The sequence below is a fragment of the Microcaecilia unicolor genome, chromosome 7, assembly GCF_901765095.1.
Source record: "Microcaecilia unicolor chromosome 7, aMicUni1.1, whole genome shotgun sequence".
NCBI classification, from domain to species: Eukaryota; Metazoa; Chordata; class Amphibia; order Gymnophiona; family Siphonopidae; genus Microcaecilia; species Microcaecilia unicolor.
The window spans coordinates 228,425,718-228,444,940 of NC_044037.1; the positions used below are offsets into that span (position 1 = coordinate 228,425,718).

Consider the following 19,223-nt stretch of genomic DNA (forward strand, 5'->3'; position numbering starts at 1 on the left):
GCCTGCCTGTCTGACATTCCTGCCTGGATGTCTCAGCGCCATCTGAAACTAAACATGACCAAGACTGAGCTTCTTATCTTTCCCCCTAAACCAACCTCTCCTCCTCCCCCATTCTCTATTTCTGTGGATAACACTCTCATCCTTCCTGTCTTATCAGCTCGTAACCTTGGGGTCATCTTCGACTCCTCCCTCTCCTTCTCTGCACATATTCAACAGACTGCTAAAACCTGCCATTTCTTTCTCTATAATATCAGCAAAATTCGCCCTTTCCTCTCTGAGCACACTACCAGAACCCTCATCCACGCTCTTATCACCTCTCGCTTAGACTATTGCAACTTGCTTCTCACAGGTCTCCCACTTAGCCATCTCTCTCCTCTTCAATCTGTTCAAAATTCTGCTGCACGACTAATATTCCGCCAGGGTCGTTATGCTCTTATTAGCCCTCTCCTCAAGTCACTTCACTGGCTTCCTTTCCGTTTCCACATACAGTTTGAACTCCTCTTATTGACCTATAAATGCATTCACTCTGCAGCTCCTCAGTATCTCTCCACTCTTATCTCTCCCTACATTCCTCCCCGGGACCTCCGTTCACTGGGTAAATCTCTCTTATCTGCACCCTTCTCCTCCACCGCTAACTCCAGAGTCTGTTCCTTTTATCTTGCTGCACCATATGCCTGGAATAGACTTCCTGAGCCGGTACGTCAAGCTCCATCTCTGACTATCTTCAAATCTAAGCTAAAAGCCCACCTTTTTGATGCTGCTTTTAACTCCTAACCCTTGTTCACGTGTTCAGAACCCTTATTTTATCATCCTCTTTTTAACATTCCCTTATCTCTTGTTTGTCCTGTTTGTCCTAATTAGATTGTAAGCTCTGTCGAGCAGGGACTGTCTCTTCATGTTCAAGTGTACAGCGCTGCGTACGTCTAGTAGCGCTATAGAAATGATAAGTAGTAGTAGTAGTAATTAATATCCATATTATTTAATTCCAATTAATTATTACCTGAATTGGTTCTCTATTTACCATTAACTTTCTCTTTCCTTCATGTACAATTTCTCATTCATAATAGATTTTCTAAATGTTAAACATCCATAGCTATCCCAATATATTTATGATATTGTATTGTAAAATTGGATTCTTACAACAAATTACTTTCTTATGCATTATTATTTGTTACATATCCTACACTATTTCCATGGAACAATGAGAGTCTGTAGTAGATTTGTTGCTGTATGTATAGAACTAGGTTACAATTTATGAAGCTCAAAGATATTAATGGATGTCTTGATTATGACTGGTTTTATGTGTATATATTTGTATCAGGTGAGCACATAGTGTTTGGGTTGAATTGGGCAATTGAAGCTTATTTCAGTTTCTGGCCATTGTCATATTCTTGTAATATTCATTAATCTGATTGGTTAGGTTGGTTCAGTGGGGAGGATCTTTCCAAAAAAGTAGGCCTTCAGATGTTTTTGGAAGATTAGTTTATTGTCCTTGAGTTTTAGGTCTATCGGTAGTATATTCCAGAGCTTGGTGCAAACATAGGAGAACTGGAAGCATATGGTTGATTTGTATTTTAGACCTTTACATCTAGGGAAGTGGAGGGTTAGGTAAGATCTTGCTGATTTATTTGTGTTCCAGATTGGTAGGTCTATTAGATTGGTCATGTAACCCGGTGATATGCCGAAAATTATTCTGTAGGCCAGAGAACATATATTGAAGGATATGCGTGCCTTGATTGGTAGCCAGTATAGCTTTTGGCGAAGGGGTTTAGTGCTTTCAAACCAGGTTTTTCCGAAAATGAGTCTGACCACTGTATTTTGTGCTGTTTGTAGTTTTTTTTTAGGATTTGGTCTTTGTATCTTGCGTAGATTCCATTGCAATAATCCACATGGGCCAGAACCATGGTTTGGATCATGTTATAGAATACATCTCTTGGAAAGTATTGCTTTATATGTTTGAGTTTCCACATTGTGTGGAGCATTTTCCTTGTAGTGGTCTTAGCTTGGTTTTTGAGTGATAAGTCATGGTCTATGGTGATTCCTGGGATTTTCAGGTTGTCTGAGATTAGGAGAGATGAATCCAAGGCATTGATGGCTGTGTTCAGTATTGTGTGGAGATGAGAATATGAAGCAGTGTGTTTTTTTCCCCATTTATTTTCAGTTTGAAGGCTGATGCCTAGGATTCCATGGTGTTCATGCTGTTCTTGATTTTGATGGAGATTTCTGATGGGTTGTTTTTGAAAGGGATTTAGATAATAGCGTTCTTCTGTCACGAGTGGGATGCTCAGGATCAACAGGTTGTCACCTTGAGGGAACAATTATCAGGGTCTGGTCTTCCTCCCACCCAGGGTCCTTATAACTTTGGTAGGCCACACTTGTCTGGGCTGGTCTAGCAGGACTCGAGGAAAGGAAATAGCATATAAAGAACAAATTTCACTATTGTATAACTCCACCCTTGTGCATGCCCACAATAAAAGTATGCACTGTGTAAACCCTGGTTGGTATTTTATAAAGTCATTTAAGTGGAACTATCTTAGAGATTCAGCAAGAAAGTATCCTGCTCTATCTCAGCGGGTGCAGAAATGCTCAAGCCATATCTAGATATGCTCTGTGACATGCAGATCTAAGTTTTCTTTCTTCCTTCCTCTACTCTAGTCCATAATCAGGAGGCTACTGGAGAGGAGCCAGCCACAACTCAAGCTCACCATACTGTCCTAGGAGACAGTAGTTTCTAGAACTGATTGTTACCAGATCAATTGGAAAATCACATTTTTATTTAAGCTTCTAAGTTCACCTAGAGCCAAGGTCTCTATAGTTGCAAGTGTCCAGTGGCTACAAGAGGAGGTTTGTGGGAGGAGAGAGAGCAGCAGTTGTGATGCAGGAGGAAGTGTGGCTGTGGGAACCAGAAGTGGCATAATTATGCACAAGCAAGGAAGCACTCTAGGCTTCACACAAGGAATGGCCCATTTTGAGGCAATTTGGGGGCTTTGAGACAACTTGGCCCAGGGTCAGGTCCCAGATTGACACATGAGCCCCCTCCCCCAAACCTGGAAGCACACATGTTGGTTCACATATGTGTGCGCAGAACCGAGAAGTATTGAACTGGGTCCAAGAGCAGGGTGTGGGCAGCAGTGGATCTTGGAATAGTACCCCCACAAACCTTGAAATGCCGTGTCCACATATTGGCCGGGCACTGTCCAGTTTGGAGGGAGTAAGACTGAGAACTGCCTGGGTCAATAAAGGGAAGCAGGAGGCTACTGACTGTACTGGGAAGGGACTGGCTGGTTTGAATAAAGTTGCTGTCTGGGGGCAGCCTGAATTGTCCTTTGGTTGAGAGGCTGTGAAGGCAGAGTAGTGTTATTAGTTCTATGTGGCTGGTGTAGTATTGTATTGGGAAAACTGAATGACTTGGGTAACTGGAGGTAGCAGTAAAGTGCTGGAGAAAAATTTGTATTGCAGGAGCAGTACAAGACAGTATGCATAGTAACATACATACATAATAAATGACGGCAGGTAAAGACACATATGGTCCATCCAGTCTGCCCAACAAGATAAACTCATTTTACGTGGTATACGATACTTTATGTGTATACCCGTTTGATTTGTCCTTGCCATTCTCAGGGCACAGACCGTAGAAGTCTGCCCAGCACTGTTCTTGTACTAAAGGTTCTGAAGCTAACGTCGAAGTCTCTTAAAATGTACACTCCAGCCCATCCATATCTATTCAGTCACGATCAGGGCATAGACCGTATAAGTCTACCCAGCGCTGGTTTTGCTTCCCAATTACCAGCATTGCCACTTGATCTCCGCTAAGATTTTGTGGTTCCATTCCTTCTAAACAGGATTCTTTTCTGTTTATTTATTTATTTCATTTGTATCCCACATTTTCCCGCATAGCAGTAGGCTCAATGTGGCTTACAGGTTCTGGAGAGGAGAGTACCAACTCCGGGAATATATACAGAGTGGAAAATAGAGTAACAGTAGGTGCAAGGAAGCTTATCCTATATAATAATTCTCACCTCCAACGTTCTATCTTGCTGCCTGTGTCCGTGACTTCTTGGTCTGCTAGGCTCCGAAGCCCTGGCTGACATCACTGGACCCATTATGACTCGAACCCAAGGAAAAAAAAACCCTCACAGCTGATCCACTCTCCCCCCCCCCCCCCCCAAGTTCCAGACCCCACCTCCCTCCCTCCCTCCGATTTCCAGACCCTCACTCTGAGTTCCTGACCCCTGGACGCCCCTGCCGTGACTCTCTCGAGCCCCCCCTTCCCGCCGCCAACCTTCCCCCGCCGCCGTTGCCTACCTGTTCTGGCGGGGGACCCAACCCCCGCCAGCCGAAGTCCTCTTATCGGCTGCGCGGCGTGGATGAATGATCTCATCAAGTTTGAATCTGTTTGTGTGTGTGTGTCTGACGTCCTGTGTGCAGAAATACTGAAAACTGAAGCACCTTTTTATTTTATGTTATGTTCAAAGGAAAGGGGTTATGGTGTCCAAGATTAAACTCTGGAAGGAGAACTAATGAAATATAACTAATGAAGTATATTTTCTCTCCTCACAATATAACACGAACAAACCCACCACTATTAACACCCCAGACTACACCCTTCCTATTTCAGACAGTCTGAAAATTCTTGGAGTTACAATTGACTGAAACCTCACGCTGGGAAAGCCATGTGGAAACTCAAAAGAATAAATTCTTTCTTCCCAAGGGAAATATTCCGCAGCCTGGTACAATCAATGGTGCTAAGCCACCTAGACTACTGCAATGCCATCTATGCTGGATGTAAAGAACAAATCATTAAGAAACTCCAAACTGCCCAAAACACAGCAGCTAGACTCATATTTGGAAAAACGAAATACGAAAGCGCCAAACCCTTAAGAGAAAAACTACACTGGCTCCCACTAAAAGAAGAATTGCGTTCAAAGTTTGTACCCTGGTCCACAAAATCGTTTACGGTGAAGCCCCGGTCTATATGTCAGATCTCATAGACTTGCCAACTAGAAACACAAAAAGATCAGCATGCACATTCTTGAATCTTCATTACCCCAGCTGCAAAGGACTTAAATATAAATCCACATATGCATCCAGCTTCTCCTACATAAGCGTGCAACAGTGGAACGCACTACCAAAGGCCATTGCATCCAGCTTCTCCTATATTAGCGTGGAACGCACTACCAAAGGCCATAAAGACGATGCAAGACCTAGCAACTACTGAAAACCAAGCTGTTCAAAAAGGCATACCATAATGATCCATCCTAAATACTAGACTACTAGACTGTAAATGAACTAGACAAAACCAAAATCTCCACACCAAACTGATAACCTATGTGATAATAATTGAAGTTACACAACACGCACTACCACTTTATTTCACACACCGGAAATGAACTTTCTATATTTGACTGTCTAACTTATTCTATATTCACTTTATCATTTAGGAACTTCAGTGTAATACCACTGTGTATTCTACTTTACCATTTATACACCTTAATGTAATATCGCTTGTATTTCTCTATCCGGAAATGGCGATCGCCATCACGTCATAATGTAAGCCACATTGAGCCTGCAAATTGGTGGGAAAATGTGGGATACAAATGCAACAAGTAATAATAACAGCTTTGTATTGCTTAATAAATCATCTCTGCTTAGTTGATTGCAAAGCCTGGAAGTTGGCAGAGACAGGCTGAAACTCCTCTTTCAGTGAGTGTTTGTTTAAAAGAGAAAATGATTTTCAGAATCAGTGTGCCAAATGAGTGAAGGCTGCTAAAGTGCAACCATAAGTCAGAGGGGAGTGAACACAGAGAGAAAGAGAGAATGGTGATTATAAACCAGTAATTACTGAAGCTCCTTATGCTTCCTCAACAGAGATTTAATTTTCATCAAAGGTTTGGAGCTAGACATAGGTGTAGTTTTAAAAATCATTTTAGCCAGGGAAGCTTACCTTAACAAATAGCCAGAAACACCAGTAAAATCTTAGATAACCTGTGAATGAGGCCAGTGACGTACCAACGGGGGGCGGTGGGGGCGGTCCGCCCCGGGTGCACGTCGCTGGGGGGTGCCGCGGTGCGCGCCTGTTGGCTCCGAGTTCGCTAACTTCGCACGTTCGCTGCAGCTCCCTCTGCCCCAGAACAGGTTACTTCCTGTTCCAGGGCAGAGGGAGCTGCAGCGAACAAGCGAAGTTAGCGAACTCGGAGCCGACAGGCGCGTGCCGCGGCACCCCCCAGCAGCGTTCACCCCCGGGGGGGGGGGGGTCATTTCGCATGGGGGGGTGCATCGGCGATCCGCCCCAGGTGCCATCCAGGCTGGGAACGCCACTGAATGAGGCACACCAAAACAATCTAATCCACATAATTTTCTTAGCAACAAAGAGCACTACCCACATGCCGTTACTGTTCCCAGACATCACTGTCAAATGCACTGAAGGAGTCTCCACTTATATTCATGTATGCTTACTGCCTGTTAGACACATTAAAAAAAAAACCCTCATCGTTCTATTTTCAAGTTTGGTCTGTTTGGGAACAAAGCGTTTCAAGAATAGATAAAATACTGTTCTCATCAAACTAAAAGATTTGAAAAATTGCCTTCTCTCATAATAGGATGTTCAGTCAAAAGAAAGAAAAAGAAAAAAAGTTCCTAAAGAGTATGAGCCTTTTCCTCTCAATAGGCGGTAAGCGACACTGACTTCTTACAGCGTATTGCTGAATAGCGTTTAGTGATGCGTGATTTTACCTTCCTAGTTGTTTTGTCAATATATAAACGTGGGCCAAGGGCGTGAATAGCATATACAGCCCCTTCAGTGTTGCAATTATTATAATCTTTCAAATTGTATACAGTTGATTCAAAAAAGGTGTTTAAACATGTTATCCCAAAGCGTTTTCACAAACAACATAAGCACCGTATTTGAAATGTCCCACAGAAGATGACATCGGTCAGGGAATAACTAGAATATTTAAAGTGATCTTTCAAATTCCTTCAGACAGAGATAAATACTAATCTAGGCATTTTTTTTAATACATTGTGAACCTAAAGAACATTGCAATTTTTTTGAGATTATTTTCCTAATCATAAATGCTTCAGAAGAGTATGGTAACACTGCAAATTTAGGCTGAGACAATCATTTTCCTGATGTCAATAATAAATACCTGTTCATATATTTTGCATGTTTATGTTCTTTGTTTATGTTGCTTCATTAACCTTGCCTGAATAGTAAAGTACAAACGTGTTTGAAACACTGAAATTGCCCCACTGGGATATCATCGCAGAAAAACTTCAGATGACAACTCTGATAGTTTAACTGGCCATTAAGAACAATTGCAGGCTTATTTTCGAAAGAGAAAGACGCCCACATTTCGACCCAAATCGGGAGATGGGCGCCTTTCTCTCATGGGCGCCTAAATCGGTATAATCGAAAGCCGATTTTGGGCGCCTCCAACTGCAGTCTATTGTGGGAACGGACAAAGTTGACGGGGGCGTGTTGGAGGCGTGGTGAAGGCAGGACTGGGGCGTGTTTATCGGCCGAGGAGAGATGGGTGCGCTCGGCTGATAATGGAAAAAAGAAGGACGCCAGAAGCGAGAATTTGGGTCACTTTTTCTGGACCCTTTTTTTTTCCACGAACAAGTCCCCAAAAAGTGCCCCAACTGCCCAGATGACCACCGGAGGGAATCGGATTGACCTCCCCTGACTCCCCCAGTGGTCACTAACCCCCTCCCACCAAAAAATAACTTTAAAAACTTTTTTTCCAGCCTGTATGCCAGCCTCATATGTCATACTCAGCTCCATCACAGCAGTATGCAGGTCCCTGGAGCAGTTGTTATTGGGTGCAGTGGACTTCAGGCAGGTGGAGCCAGGCCAATCCCCCTCCCCCTACCTGTTACACTTGTGCTGGTAAATGGGAGCCCTCCAAACTGGCCCCAAAACCCACTGTACCCACATCTAGGTGCCCCCCTTCAGCCATATGTGCTATGGTAATGGTGTAGAGTTTTGGGGAGTGGGTTTTGGGGGGGATTTGGTGGGACCCAAGGTAAGGGAGCTATGGACTTGGGAGGTATTTAAAAAATTTCTTTAATTGTTACAAGTGCCCCCTAGGGTGCCCGGTTGGTGTCCTGGCATGTGAGGGGGACCAGTGCACTACGAATCCTGGCCCCTCCCACGACCAAATGCCTTGGATTTGTTCGTTTTTGAGCTGGGCGCCTTCGGTTTCCATTATCGCTGAAAACCGATACCGCCCAGCTCAAATCTGCCCAAATCCGATTCATTTGCCCGGCACCAACCATATTATTGAAACAAAAGATGGATGCCCATCTTTTTCGAAAATATGGAGATGGCAGACCTAATTATTTACAGGTCTGGCCTGCCCCTTCGCGGACCCGTCCTCGGAGATAGACACCCATGGAGATGGGCGTTTGCGTTCGATTATGCCCCTCTTAGTTTTCTAAATATGGTGATATGTAATTCCCCATTTTCATTAAAGATCTGTAAATCCGAAAAAGAAATACGTCTTTACTTATGCTGTAAATTTTCAAATCACATGCTGTACATTTATCCAATGTAGAAAGAAATCTAACCACTCTTCATTATCCCAAAAGAAAAATAAGTTGTCAAATCGGACCCACAAAATTGAGGGCCAGAATCCATAATTTTGTTGATTATGCTACAGTAGGATGCAGAAAAAAAATAATTCAATGTCAGTATCACAGTCAGTACGTTAATCAGGAATGTAGCCTTTAACTGTGAGTAGCTTGCTTGTAAAAGCTTATGATGTATCAGGGGCGTAGCCAGACACCCAATTTTGGGTGGGCAGAAGAACTCCACCCTGTCCCACAAGTGATTTAGTCTTCCCTCTCTTGCCTGCATACCATATGGTCTCTCAAACATCCCCCCTCCCCCACATACCTTTTAAATAGCAGATTTTCACCGGCAACGAGCAGCAACTAATACACATTGCTCATTTTGGCCCCACAGCCTTCCCTCTGATGTGTTTCCACATAGATGGGAGTACATCAGAGGGAAGGCTGTGGGGTCAGTGTGAACAGTATGTATCAGTCGCTGCTTGCTGCAGGTGAAGATCTACTATTTACAAGGTATGCAGGAGGGACAGTTGTTGGGAGTTTTTGGCTGGTGGGGCTTGGGGATCCCTGCCAGCCACATCATAGGTATGCTGCTACTGGGTGGGCCTGAACCCAAAGTGGGTGGGCCTGGGCCCACCAGGGCCCACCCTTGGCTACGCCACTGTGATGTATGACATGGATTGCATCCTCGTGAGGGAATATTCATATATAAAGAGGTAATATCCAGTGTTACAAGATTCTCTGTTTGCTGTATTTCTTAAATAAGATAACTTATTAATAAGAGCCATGGAGTTTTTAATATATCCTCCCCTCAGACATGAGCAGTCAGAAAAACTGATCAACATAGATTATCTAGTGGAACTTAAATCAGTCCTAGCCACTATAGGATAACCAGGATGATTGAAGGTAAATTTATGTGCCCCGATTATGGCTATACACATCTGGTTGGGGTGGAGTGAGCTTTGACAACAACTCCAGTAGTTGGGGAGTATGCTCAGTGCTGTGCTTATTTATATAATCTGTGTCCTGAAAATGTCAAGGACAGATCATTATCAACCTTGAAGTAACTATACACATGAAGTCAAATTCGTTAGCGTTTACCTTTAAAAAAGGAGACTATGATAAAATGAGAAGAATGGTTTAAAATAAACTTGGGGGGGGGGGGGGGGCAACTGAGAGGGTAAAAACTGTACAACAGGCATGGACGCTGTTCAAAAATACCATCCTGGAGGCCCAGGCCAAACATATTCCGCAAATTAGAAAAGAAAGACGGAACTCCAAAAGACAGCCGGCGTGGATGAAAAGTGAGGTGAAGGAAGCTATTACGGCTAAAAGAAACGCCTTCAGAAAATGGAAGAAGGAACCGTCTGAAAATAACAAGAAGCAGCATAAGGAGTGTCAAAGCAAATGCAAAGTGCAGATAAAGAAGGCCAAGAGGGATTACGAAAAAAAGATAGCACTAGAGGCAAAAAAACATAGTAAAAAATTTTTTAGGTATATTAAAAGCAGGAAGCCAGCAAAAGAATTGGTTGGGCCGCTGGATGACCGAGAGGTAAAAGGGGCAATTAAGGAAGACAAAGACGTAGCGGAGAGATTGAATGAATTCTTTGCTTTGGTCTTCACTGAGGAAGATTTGGGTGGGATACCGGTGTCGGAAATGGTATTTCAAGTGGACAAGTCGGAGAAACTTACTGACTTCACGGTAAACCTGGAGGACATAATGGGGTAGTTCAGCAAACTGAAGAGTAGCAAATCTCCTGGACCAGAGTACTGATAGAACTGAAAAATGAGCTTGCGGAGCTACTGCTAGTGATATGCAATTTATCCTTAAAATCGAGCTTGGTACCGGAAGATTGGAGGGTGACCAATGTAACGCCGATTTTTAAAAAAAGTTCCAGGGGAGATCTGGGAAATTATAGACCAGTGAGTCTGACGTCGGTACTGGGCAAAATGGTAGAGGCTATTATCAAGAATAAAATTACAGAGCACGCAGAAAAACATGGGCTGATGAGACAGTCAGCAAGGATTTAGTGAAGGGAAGTCTTGCCTCACCAATCTACTGCATTTTTTTGAGGGGGTGCACAAACATGTGGACAGTGGGGAGCCGGTGGATATTGTGTATCTGGATTTTCAAAAGGTGTTTGACAAAGTGCCTCATGAAAGACTCCTGAGGAGACTGGAGAGTCATGGGATCAGAGGTAGGGTATTACTATGGATTAAGAGCTGGTTGAAAGATAGGAAGCAAAGAGTAGGGTTGAATGGAGAAGGGTAGTTAGTGGGGTCCTGCAGGGGTCTGTGTTGGGACCGCTGCTTTTTAACATATTTATAAATGACCTAGAGATGGGAGTAACTAGTGAGGTAATTAAATTTGCAGGTGACACAAAATTATTCAGGGTCGTCAAGTCGTAGGAGGAGTGTGAAATATTACAGGAGGACCTCGCGAGACTGGGGGATTGGGCGTGCAAGTGGCAGATGAAGTTCAATGTTGACAAGTGCAAAGTGATGCATGTGGGTAAGAGGAACCCGAATTACAGCTATGTCATGAAAGGTTCCGCGTTAGGAGTTACGGACCTAGAAAGGGATCTGGGAGTCATCGTTGATAAGACGTTAAAAACGTCTGCCAGTGTGCTGCGGCAGCTAAGAAAGCGCACAGAATGTTGAGTATTATTAGGAAAGGGATGGAAAACAAACACGAGGATGTTATAATGCCGTTGTATCGATCCATGGTGCGAACGCACCTCGAGTATTGTATCCAATTCTGGTCGCCGCATCTCAAAAAAGATATAAAGGAATTAGAAAAGGTGCAGAGAAGGGTGATGAAAACGATAAAGGGAATGGAATGACTTCCCTATGAGGAAAGGCTGAGAAGGTTAGGGCTCTTCAGCTTGGAGAAAAGGCGGCTGAGGGGTGATATGATAGAAGTCTACAAGATAATGAGCGGAGTAGAGCGGACAGATGTGAAGCATTTGTTTACACTTTCAAACAACAACAAAACCAGGGGACACAAGATGAAGTTAGAATATGGTAGATTTAAAACAAATGGGAGAAAGTTTTTCTTTACTCAGCATGTAGTTAGACTCTGGAACTCGTTGCCGGAGAATGTAGTGACAGCAGTTGGCCTTAAGGGGGAGGGGGGTTTGCCGGGTTCTTGAAGCCTGGATTGGCTGCTGTCGGAGACAGGATGCTGGGCTTGATGGACCCTTGGTCTTTTCCCAGTATGGCGATGCTTATGTGCTTATCCAGCTTATTTTCGAAAGAGAAAGACGCCCATATTTCGACCCAAATCGGGAGATGGGCATCTTTCTCCCATGTGCGACCAAATCGGTATAATCGAAAGCCGATTTTGGTCGTCTTCAACTGCACCCCGTCGCAGGAACGAACAAAGTTGATGGGGGCGTGTTGGAGGCGTGGCGAAGGCGGGACTGGGGCGTGGTTATCGGCCAAGGAGAGATGGGCGTCTTTAGCTGATAATCAAAACAAGAAGGGCGTTGTGGACGAGAATTTGGTCCGCTTTATTTGGACCCTTTTTTTTTCAGGTCCAAGTCCCAAAACAGTGCCCTGACTGACCAGATGACCACCAGAGGGAATCGGGGGATCACCTCCCCTGACTCCCCCAGTGGTCATTAACCCCCTCCCACCAAAAAAAACCCAATTTAAAAACGTTTTTTCCAGCCTCTATGCCAGCCTCAAATGCCGTACCCACCACCTCCATGACAGCAGAATGTGTTCTATCCTCTGACAGCCTTTCCCTGGTTCTGATGTGGCTCTCGAGTGAGTGTGACACCATTTCTGTTATGCGCACTGCAGAGTCACATCAGCAATGCATTGTGGTGGGTGTAGGATATTGGGCTCCGTGATTCCAGTAGCTTGTGTTAAATGCTCACGATGTTGGTAGTTGGTAGGCTCTACTCCCATGGTGCTTTTCCCCCTGCTTACTGAGTCAGAGTGTGTCCTGTTTTGTTTCCGGTAGTCCATGAGGTAGTGGCCATTTTTGTAACACAGTTTTAGATCCCTTTCATGTGTTAGCCACGTTACAGAACTTAGTTCTTCCCTTGAATGTGGCTGAAAGTGGGCATTGTACAGCATTCTGCCAGCTCTGACCTACTGCTAATCTCAGTACCAGGAAGACTCTTTGCCAGTGGGGCACAATCTCTGATCTGCAGTTAACTGTGAGTAAACTTGCTTATTCAAATAAAGGACTTTTTCAAAGAGATTAGTCTTCTGGTGTCAACTGGTGTGCCAAGGTTATACAGCAGCAACAAGTCCTAGAGGCCTGCCTGTATGCAGGTCCCTGGAGCACTTTTAGTGGGTACTGCAGTGCACTTCAGGCAGGCGGACCCAGGCCCATCCCCCCTACCTGTAACACTTGTGCTGATAAATGGGAGGCCTCCAAAACCCACTGTACCCACATGTAGGTGCCCCATTCACCCCTAAGAGCTATGGTAGTGCTGTACATTTGTGGGTAGTGGGTTTTGGGGGAGGGGGGTTGGGAGCTCAGCACCCGTGGTAAGGGAGCTATGCATGTGGGAGCATTTTCTGAAGTCCACCGTACTGACCTCTAGGGTGTCCAGTTGGTGTCCTGGCATGTCAGGGGGGCGAGTGTACTACGAATCCTGGCCCCTCCCACGACCAAATGGCTTGGATTAGGACGTTTCTGAGCTGGACGTTTTTATCTTCCATTATCACTAAAAAAAAAAAAAAAAAAAACGCCCAGCTCACAAACGACTAAATCCATGGCATTTTGGTCCGTACAAACCGTATTTTCAAAACGAAAGATGGACGCCCATTTTTTTTCGATAATACGGTCCGTCCCACCCCTTCACGTACCCGTTCTTGGACATAGACACCCATGGAGATGGGTGTTCGCGTTCGATTATGCCCCTCCACGTGTCCTCTTGTAATTTTTCCCAATCCTCTTGCTGTTTAACAACTTTGAATAATTTTGTGTCATCAGCAAATTTAATTACCTTACTAGTTACTCCCATCTCTAGATCATTTATAAATATGTTAAAAAAACAGTGGTCCCAGCACAGACCCCTGGGGAACCCCACTATTTACCCTTCTACAGAATGAAATAGTTGCGGTGTATTAGAAAATACTTTCTAATACATCATTATAGGATTATTGTGCAAGCATTGATTTTTATCTCTATATTGGCTATACTGAAGAACTTCTGAAATCTTTGCAAACAGCACAAAATATGGCGGCCAGGCTGGTGTGTAGAGCTAAGAAATTTGAGAGGACTATGCCCATGAAAGAATTTTATTGATTCCGATGAAAGCCCATGTTTCATTTAAGATGAGTTCAATGATATTTAGGGTTTTGTTTGACAGCACCTAGGTATATGATTAAATTGATAACATTTCCTGTAGGTAGGAAGCTCTTATCACTTTAGGACTCATCGGTTGTTGCACATCCCATAAGCTACATTAATTTGGAATTTCCTTCTCTCTCTTGTGAAATCCAAATCTCATTAAATAGGATTCTGAAAGAAATTGAAGGCTTTCTTATTTCAAAACTTTTTAAAGTATGCTTTATTTTCATTGCTGTTTAGAGTTTCTATTATGTATTTTATGGTAGCTCCTAATAATGGCTATCTTTATCTGTGTAATCTGCACTGAACTATCTTGGATAGTAGTGGAATTGTGTACTAACGGTCAGCGTAACCATCCCTTTAATTCAAGAAATTGTTCTACTAACACTGTCCACAGCGTGAGTCTCAGAAAGTTAGTTGTACATTTCTTGATATTAAGAAATGTCTATCATTTTGCTTACACAAAACCTTCCTTTTCTATCAAATGATATACTTATCACCCATGGGCTAAATTCTGGGTACATTTTTGTCAGGTTCTGGAGAGAATAGTTGTGGTCCTTGGTTGAAAATAGAAGGGTAGGCAAAAAGTATAATAAACCCCAAAGTAACTATATATGAAAGCTTACAGCACTCAAACCCTAGTAGAGTGTGTTCTGATTGAACTGGAGGCCCAAAATAATAGGAGGAAATGAACTGGGTCAAAAAGATGGTGTGCTTGGACAGCGCAGAGTCTATTTTTGGCCTAAGTAGAGAGGGAACTCCTCCGAGATGAGCCTTCACTCCCATTCATGGTCTGGCTGAGATTATCATAATAATATCAGACTTTGAGCATTCTGTCTCTGCAGAGCTTTTGAGTTTCCCATGTCTTAGAACTCTTTAATAAGCCCAGGCCATGAGATTAGTGGTGGTAGATGTTATGGATGGGCAGACTGAATAACCATATGGTCTTTTAACTGCCTTCATTTTTGTATGTTTCTTTGTAATTTTAACTTTTTCAGACAGTATAATTCAACTTTCTTTACCTTTTCATTAATTGACTAATTTTATTCATTTGTTGTCTCTTTTATCAGGTTAACCCTTGCAGAATACCATGAACAAGAAGAAATTTTCAAACTTAGATTAGGACATCTCAAAAAGGTAAGCATCTTTGTGGGAAAAGTAAATGATCTTACAAATAATATGCTTAAAACATTATTTTAAGGTGATACCTTCTCATGTAACTCCATTATTCATGATGTATTGTAAGCCACATTGAGCCTGCAAAAAGGTGGGAAAATGTGGGATACAAATGCAGCAAATAAATAAATAAATGTAACCCAGAAAAGCAAAAAATCAAAATTAATTTTTAATTGAATGAAAATTTGTATTCTTAGAAAAATATGTATTAGTTACATCGGTACATATGATAAGTTGGGGAGGACTTAGTACTTCTGCAAGCTATGACATGTCGTGCTGATCTGTTGGCAGGCTATTGTGGCCCTAAGCTGTAACATTTAAAAGGCCCACCGCCCGCGATCAAGTAGCAAGTAAATGTTAGGTTTAATAGTTTTCCATGCTAGTGAAGTGTAAGGCCCCTTGTAATTTGAGGCCCTAAACTGTTTCTTGTCTAGCTTATATGTAAATCCAGCCCTGTCTGTAGGCATTCTATAATGGTATCAAATGCATGGCTAAGAGATAGCTATGTGACATATAGTTAGATTTTCAAAAGTTATTGCTGAGGTCCTTCGCCAAAGAATATTAATGAAACAAGTTCTCGTAAGACAAAAAAAAAAACCTTTTCTAGGTCAAAAATGGATTAAAAGCAAACAAAAAGTATTTTTTTCACAATGAAGAATCTATGTTGTTAAATATAATCAACTTCCAAATGATCTAGAAAGAGACTAAGCAGCAAGGGAACAAAATTTGCCAATGCAAATCCCTGAGAAAGTTAGGAAACTTGAAATGATGCACCTACTTGCAACACTTACACTAAATCTTTCTTACTTGCAACTTCTAAATAATAGCTATGCTGTACTAGAGCTAAAGGATAATACTGCACTGTAATACAAGAGCATTAAAGGAGCAATCAATTACCCACGTGCATCTGTTCTTCTGTTACGTCCTGGGTGTGTTTATAAATTAGACACTTTCGTACAGTGAATTTACTTATGACACAGTTTAAAACATATTCATTTTGATTTTTTTATCGCTAGTCCAAAAAATACTCAAGGTCTCCTTCAGTCTTAAAAATATTCCTTTGGTATGTAATTACCAGTAAAGCCATGATATCATTGCTTCCATATCATCAAGCTGATCAATCCATAGACTGGTGGTGGGTTGTGTCCATCTACCAGCAGGTGGAGATAGAGAGCAAACTTTTGCCTCCCTATATGTGGTCATGTGCTGCCGGAAACTCCTCAGTATGTTCTCTATCTCAGCAGGTGGTGGTCACACACAGCAGCAGCAGCTCTGGCTAGGCCTCCAAGCCTAATTTTTAGGTTTTGTTGAGTGCCTGGGGTTGAGGGCTCTTTTGAGCAAGTGCAAACCTGGTGGTGCCAGGTCCCTCCTTTTCTCCCCCCTCCCGCTGGCTCCGTTAAAAAAAAAAAAAAAAAAAAAAAAAATTTTAAACGTCTTTAAAGGCGTTTATTTCGACGTTTATTTAAGCGTCTATTGCAGCTACTCACTGGGACACCAGGTCGTTACAACTCGGAGCGGACAGCAGGTAATTTTACCTTTTTATAGCGGGCGGGGGTTCCCCGATTCTTCTCCTCGTGGCACATGGCGTCGGAGGGCGAGGGCGCAAAGGGTCGCTCCCCGGGTCGCTTGAGCGCTTCTAGAGGGGATGCGGGGGTCTTAAAGCCTGATTCGCCCTTGTTGGGTGGCAGTTTCGTGACCGATGAATGTCCCGGTCCTTCCTCCGGCGTGGCGGTTTTTCCCGCCATAAACGCCCATCCCCCGCTCCTCGCCTCCGCCATTTTGGCCGGCCACGCGGCTCGGACGGCTTCTTCTTGGGCCGCCCTTGAGGTTGGAGACATTAATGCCATGAACGCCCTTAATTTGGGCGACGGCACAGAAGCGGCTAAAGTTAAGAGCCGTTCTTCCCGCGCGGCTCCTTCGCGGAGTTTCGCGCCGGACGCCATTTTGGATGCGCAGCAGGCCTCTCCCCCGCTGTTGCGAGCGCCGGTTGAGAGCGCGCCTAGGGCTGTTGCCCAGGCTGCGGAAGTACACAGTCTGGGGGGTTTCTCCCCCGAGTTTGTTTTGCTGCTGCATCAGGCCTTCCTCATGCACAACGCTGCCCCCGCTCCCTCGTCTGGTAAAGAGGTTGAGGTTCCCAGAGGTAAACGCCCTCGGGTTGATTCCCAGGCCTTGGAGGAATTTGTCTCCTCCGATGTAGATGAGGGCAGCGTGTCTGAGGTCTCCCAACGGTCCTTTGCGGATTCCTTGGAGGAGACGGATCCCCGCTCGGATGGAGCGGATGACCCCTCTGCAGCGCGGCTTTTTCGCCCAGAGGATTTGCCCAACCTGTTGTTACAGGCCATGGACACTTTGAAGATTTCCTCTCCGGAGGACGTCTCTCCCTCAGCCCCTGTTGGCTCTGCCATTATGCTGGGGACGAAGCGCCCGCCTAGAACCTTCCACGTGCATGATGCCATGCACACCTTAATTTCGGCTCAATGGGATGTCCCAGAAGCGAGCCTTAAAGTGGCTAGGGCTATGTCCCGCCTCTATCCTTTGGCTGTGAGTGAACGTGAGGCCTATCTGTGGCCTACCGTGGATTCTTTAATCACTGCGGTGACTAAGAAAACGGCATTGCCGGTGGAAGGTGGCACGGCCCTAAAGGACGCCCAAGACAGGAGATTGGAGGCGGCCTTAAGGTCGTCCTTTGAGGCGGCTGCTTTAAGTTTGCAGGCCTCAGTTTGCGGCTCCTATGTGGCCAGGGCGTGCCTGACTATGGTGCAGCGGGCTTCCCCCTCGGATCATTCCTTGAGGGATGATTGGCCAGCCCTGGAATCGGGCTTAGCCTATGTGGCAGACTTGCTGTATGATGTCTTGAGAGCCTCAGCTAAAGGCATGGCTCAGACAGTCTCTGCGCGGCGGTGGCTTTGGCTGAAACATTGGTCTGCTGACCACGCCTCTAAATCCCGCCTGGCTAAATTGCCTTTTAAAGGCAAGCTGCTCTTTGGGGTCGAGCTGGACAAAATCGTGACCGATCTCGGCACGTCTAAGGGCAAGAAGTTACCGGAGGTCAGGGCTCGGGCTAGTGCTCGTCCCGGTACCTCCAGAGGACGGTTTCAGGAAGCCCGTCGGTACCGCCCGGGCAGGTCGGGTTCTTCTGCCCCCTCTTCCTTTAAGAGGAATTTCTCCCCCAAGCAGCGTTCCTTTCGCAGAGACCGCCGTCCCGGAGGTGCTCCCTCCGGTCCTCCCCCAGGGTCTCGTACCCAATGACGGGGTATTGGTCCACGCCCCAGTGCAGATTGGAGGACGGCTGTCCTCGTTTCTGGGCGAGTGGACCACAATAACTTCAGACGCTTGGGTGCTGGAAGTCATCAGAGACGGCTACAAGCTAGAGTTCTGCCGACCCTTAAGAGACGGGTTTGTACTCTCTCCCTGCAAGTCTCCGGTCAAAGCTGTGGCAGTGCAACAGACTTTGGACAATCTGATCCGCCTGGGTGCGGTCGTTCCGGTGCCAGAAAGTCAGCTTGGCAAGGGGCGTTACTCCATTTACTTTGTGGTACCAAAGAAAGGAGGTTCTGTCCGGCCTATCCTCGACCTCAAAGGGGTCAATCGGGCCTTGAAAGTGCGGCACTTTCGCATGGAGACTCTCCGCTCTGTTATAGCGGCAGTGAAGGCAGGGGAGTACCTGGCATCCTTGGACATCAAGGAAGCGTACCTGCATATTCCCATCTGGCCTCCTCATCAACGCTTTCTGCGTTTTGCAGTCCTGGGACGACACTTCCAGTTCAGAGCCCTCCCGTTCGGGTTGGCTACTGCTCCGCGGACCTTTTCCAAAGTAATGGTGGTCATAGCGGCCTTCCTGCGAAAGGAAGGAGTACAAGTCCATCCTTATCTGGACGACTGGTTGATCCGAGCCCCCTCTTATGCAGAGTGCGGCAAAGCTGTGGACCGGGTAGTTGCTCTTTTGAGCTCCCTGGGATGGATCATCAACTGGGAGAAGAGCCAGCTGCGCCCGACTCAGTCCCTGGAGTATCTGGGAGTTCGATTCGACACCCAAGTGGGCAGAGTGTTCCTGCCAGACAATCGGATTGTCAAGCTTCAGGCTCAGGTGGACCAGTTCCTGGTAGCCTCTCCTCTTCGGGCTTGGGACTATGTGCAGCTGTTGGGCTCTATGACGGCCACG

The 19,223-nt window shown here is 45.0% G+C and overlaps 1 protein-coding gene across 2 annotated transcripts in view; it reads left to right on the forward strand.

Moving 5' to 3' along the window:
- TLK1 (tousled like kinase 1) overlaps positions 1 to 19,223 on the forward strand; it is a 342,919-nt gene that overhangs the window by 244,947 nt on the left and 78,749 nt on the right. For both annotated transcript variants that reach the window (XM_030209141.1, XM_030209140.1), the window contains exon 12: positions 14,956 to 15,022. In XM_030209141.1, the coding sequence (XP_030065001.1) occupies positions 14,956 to 15,022 (67 nt within the window). The remainder of the gene's footprint in view (positions 1 to 14,955; positions 15,023 to 19,223) is intronic.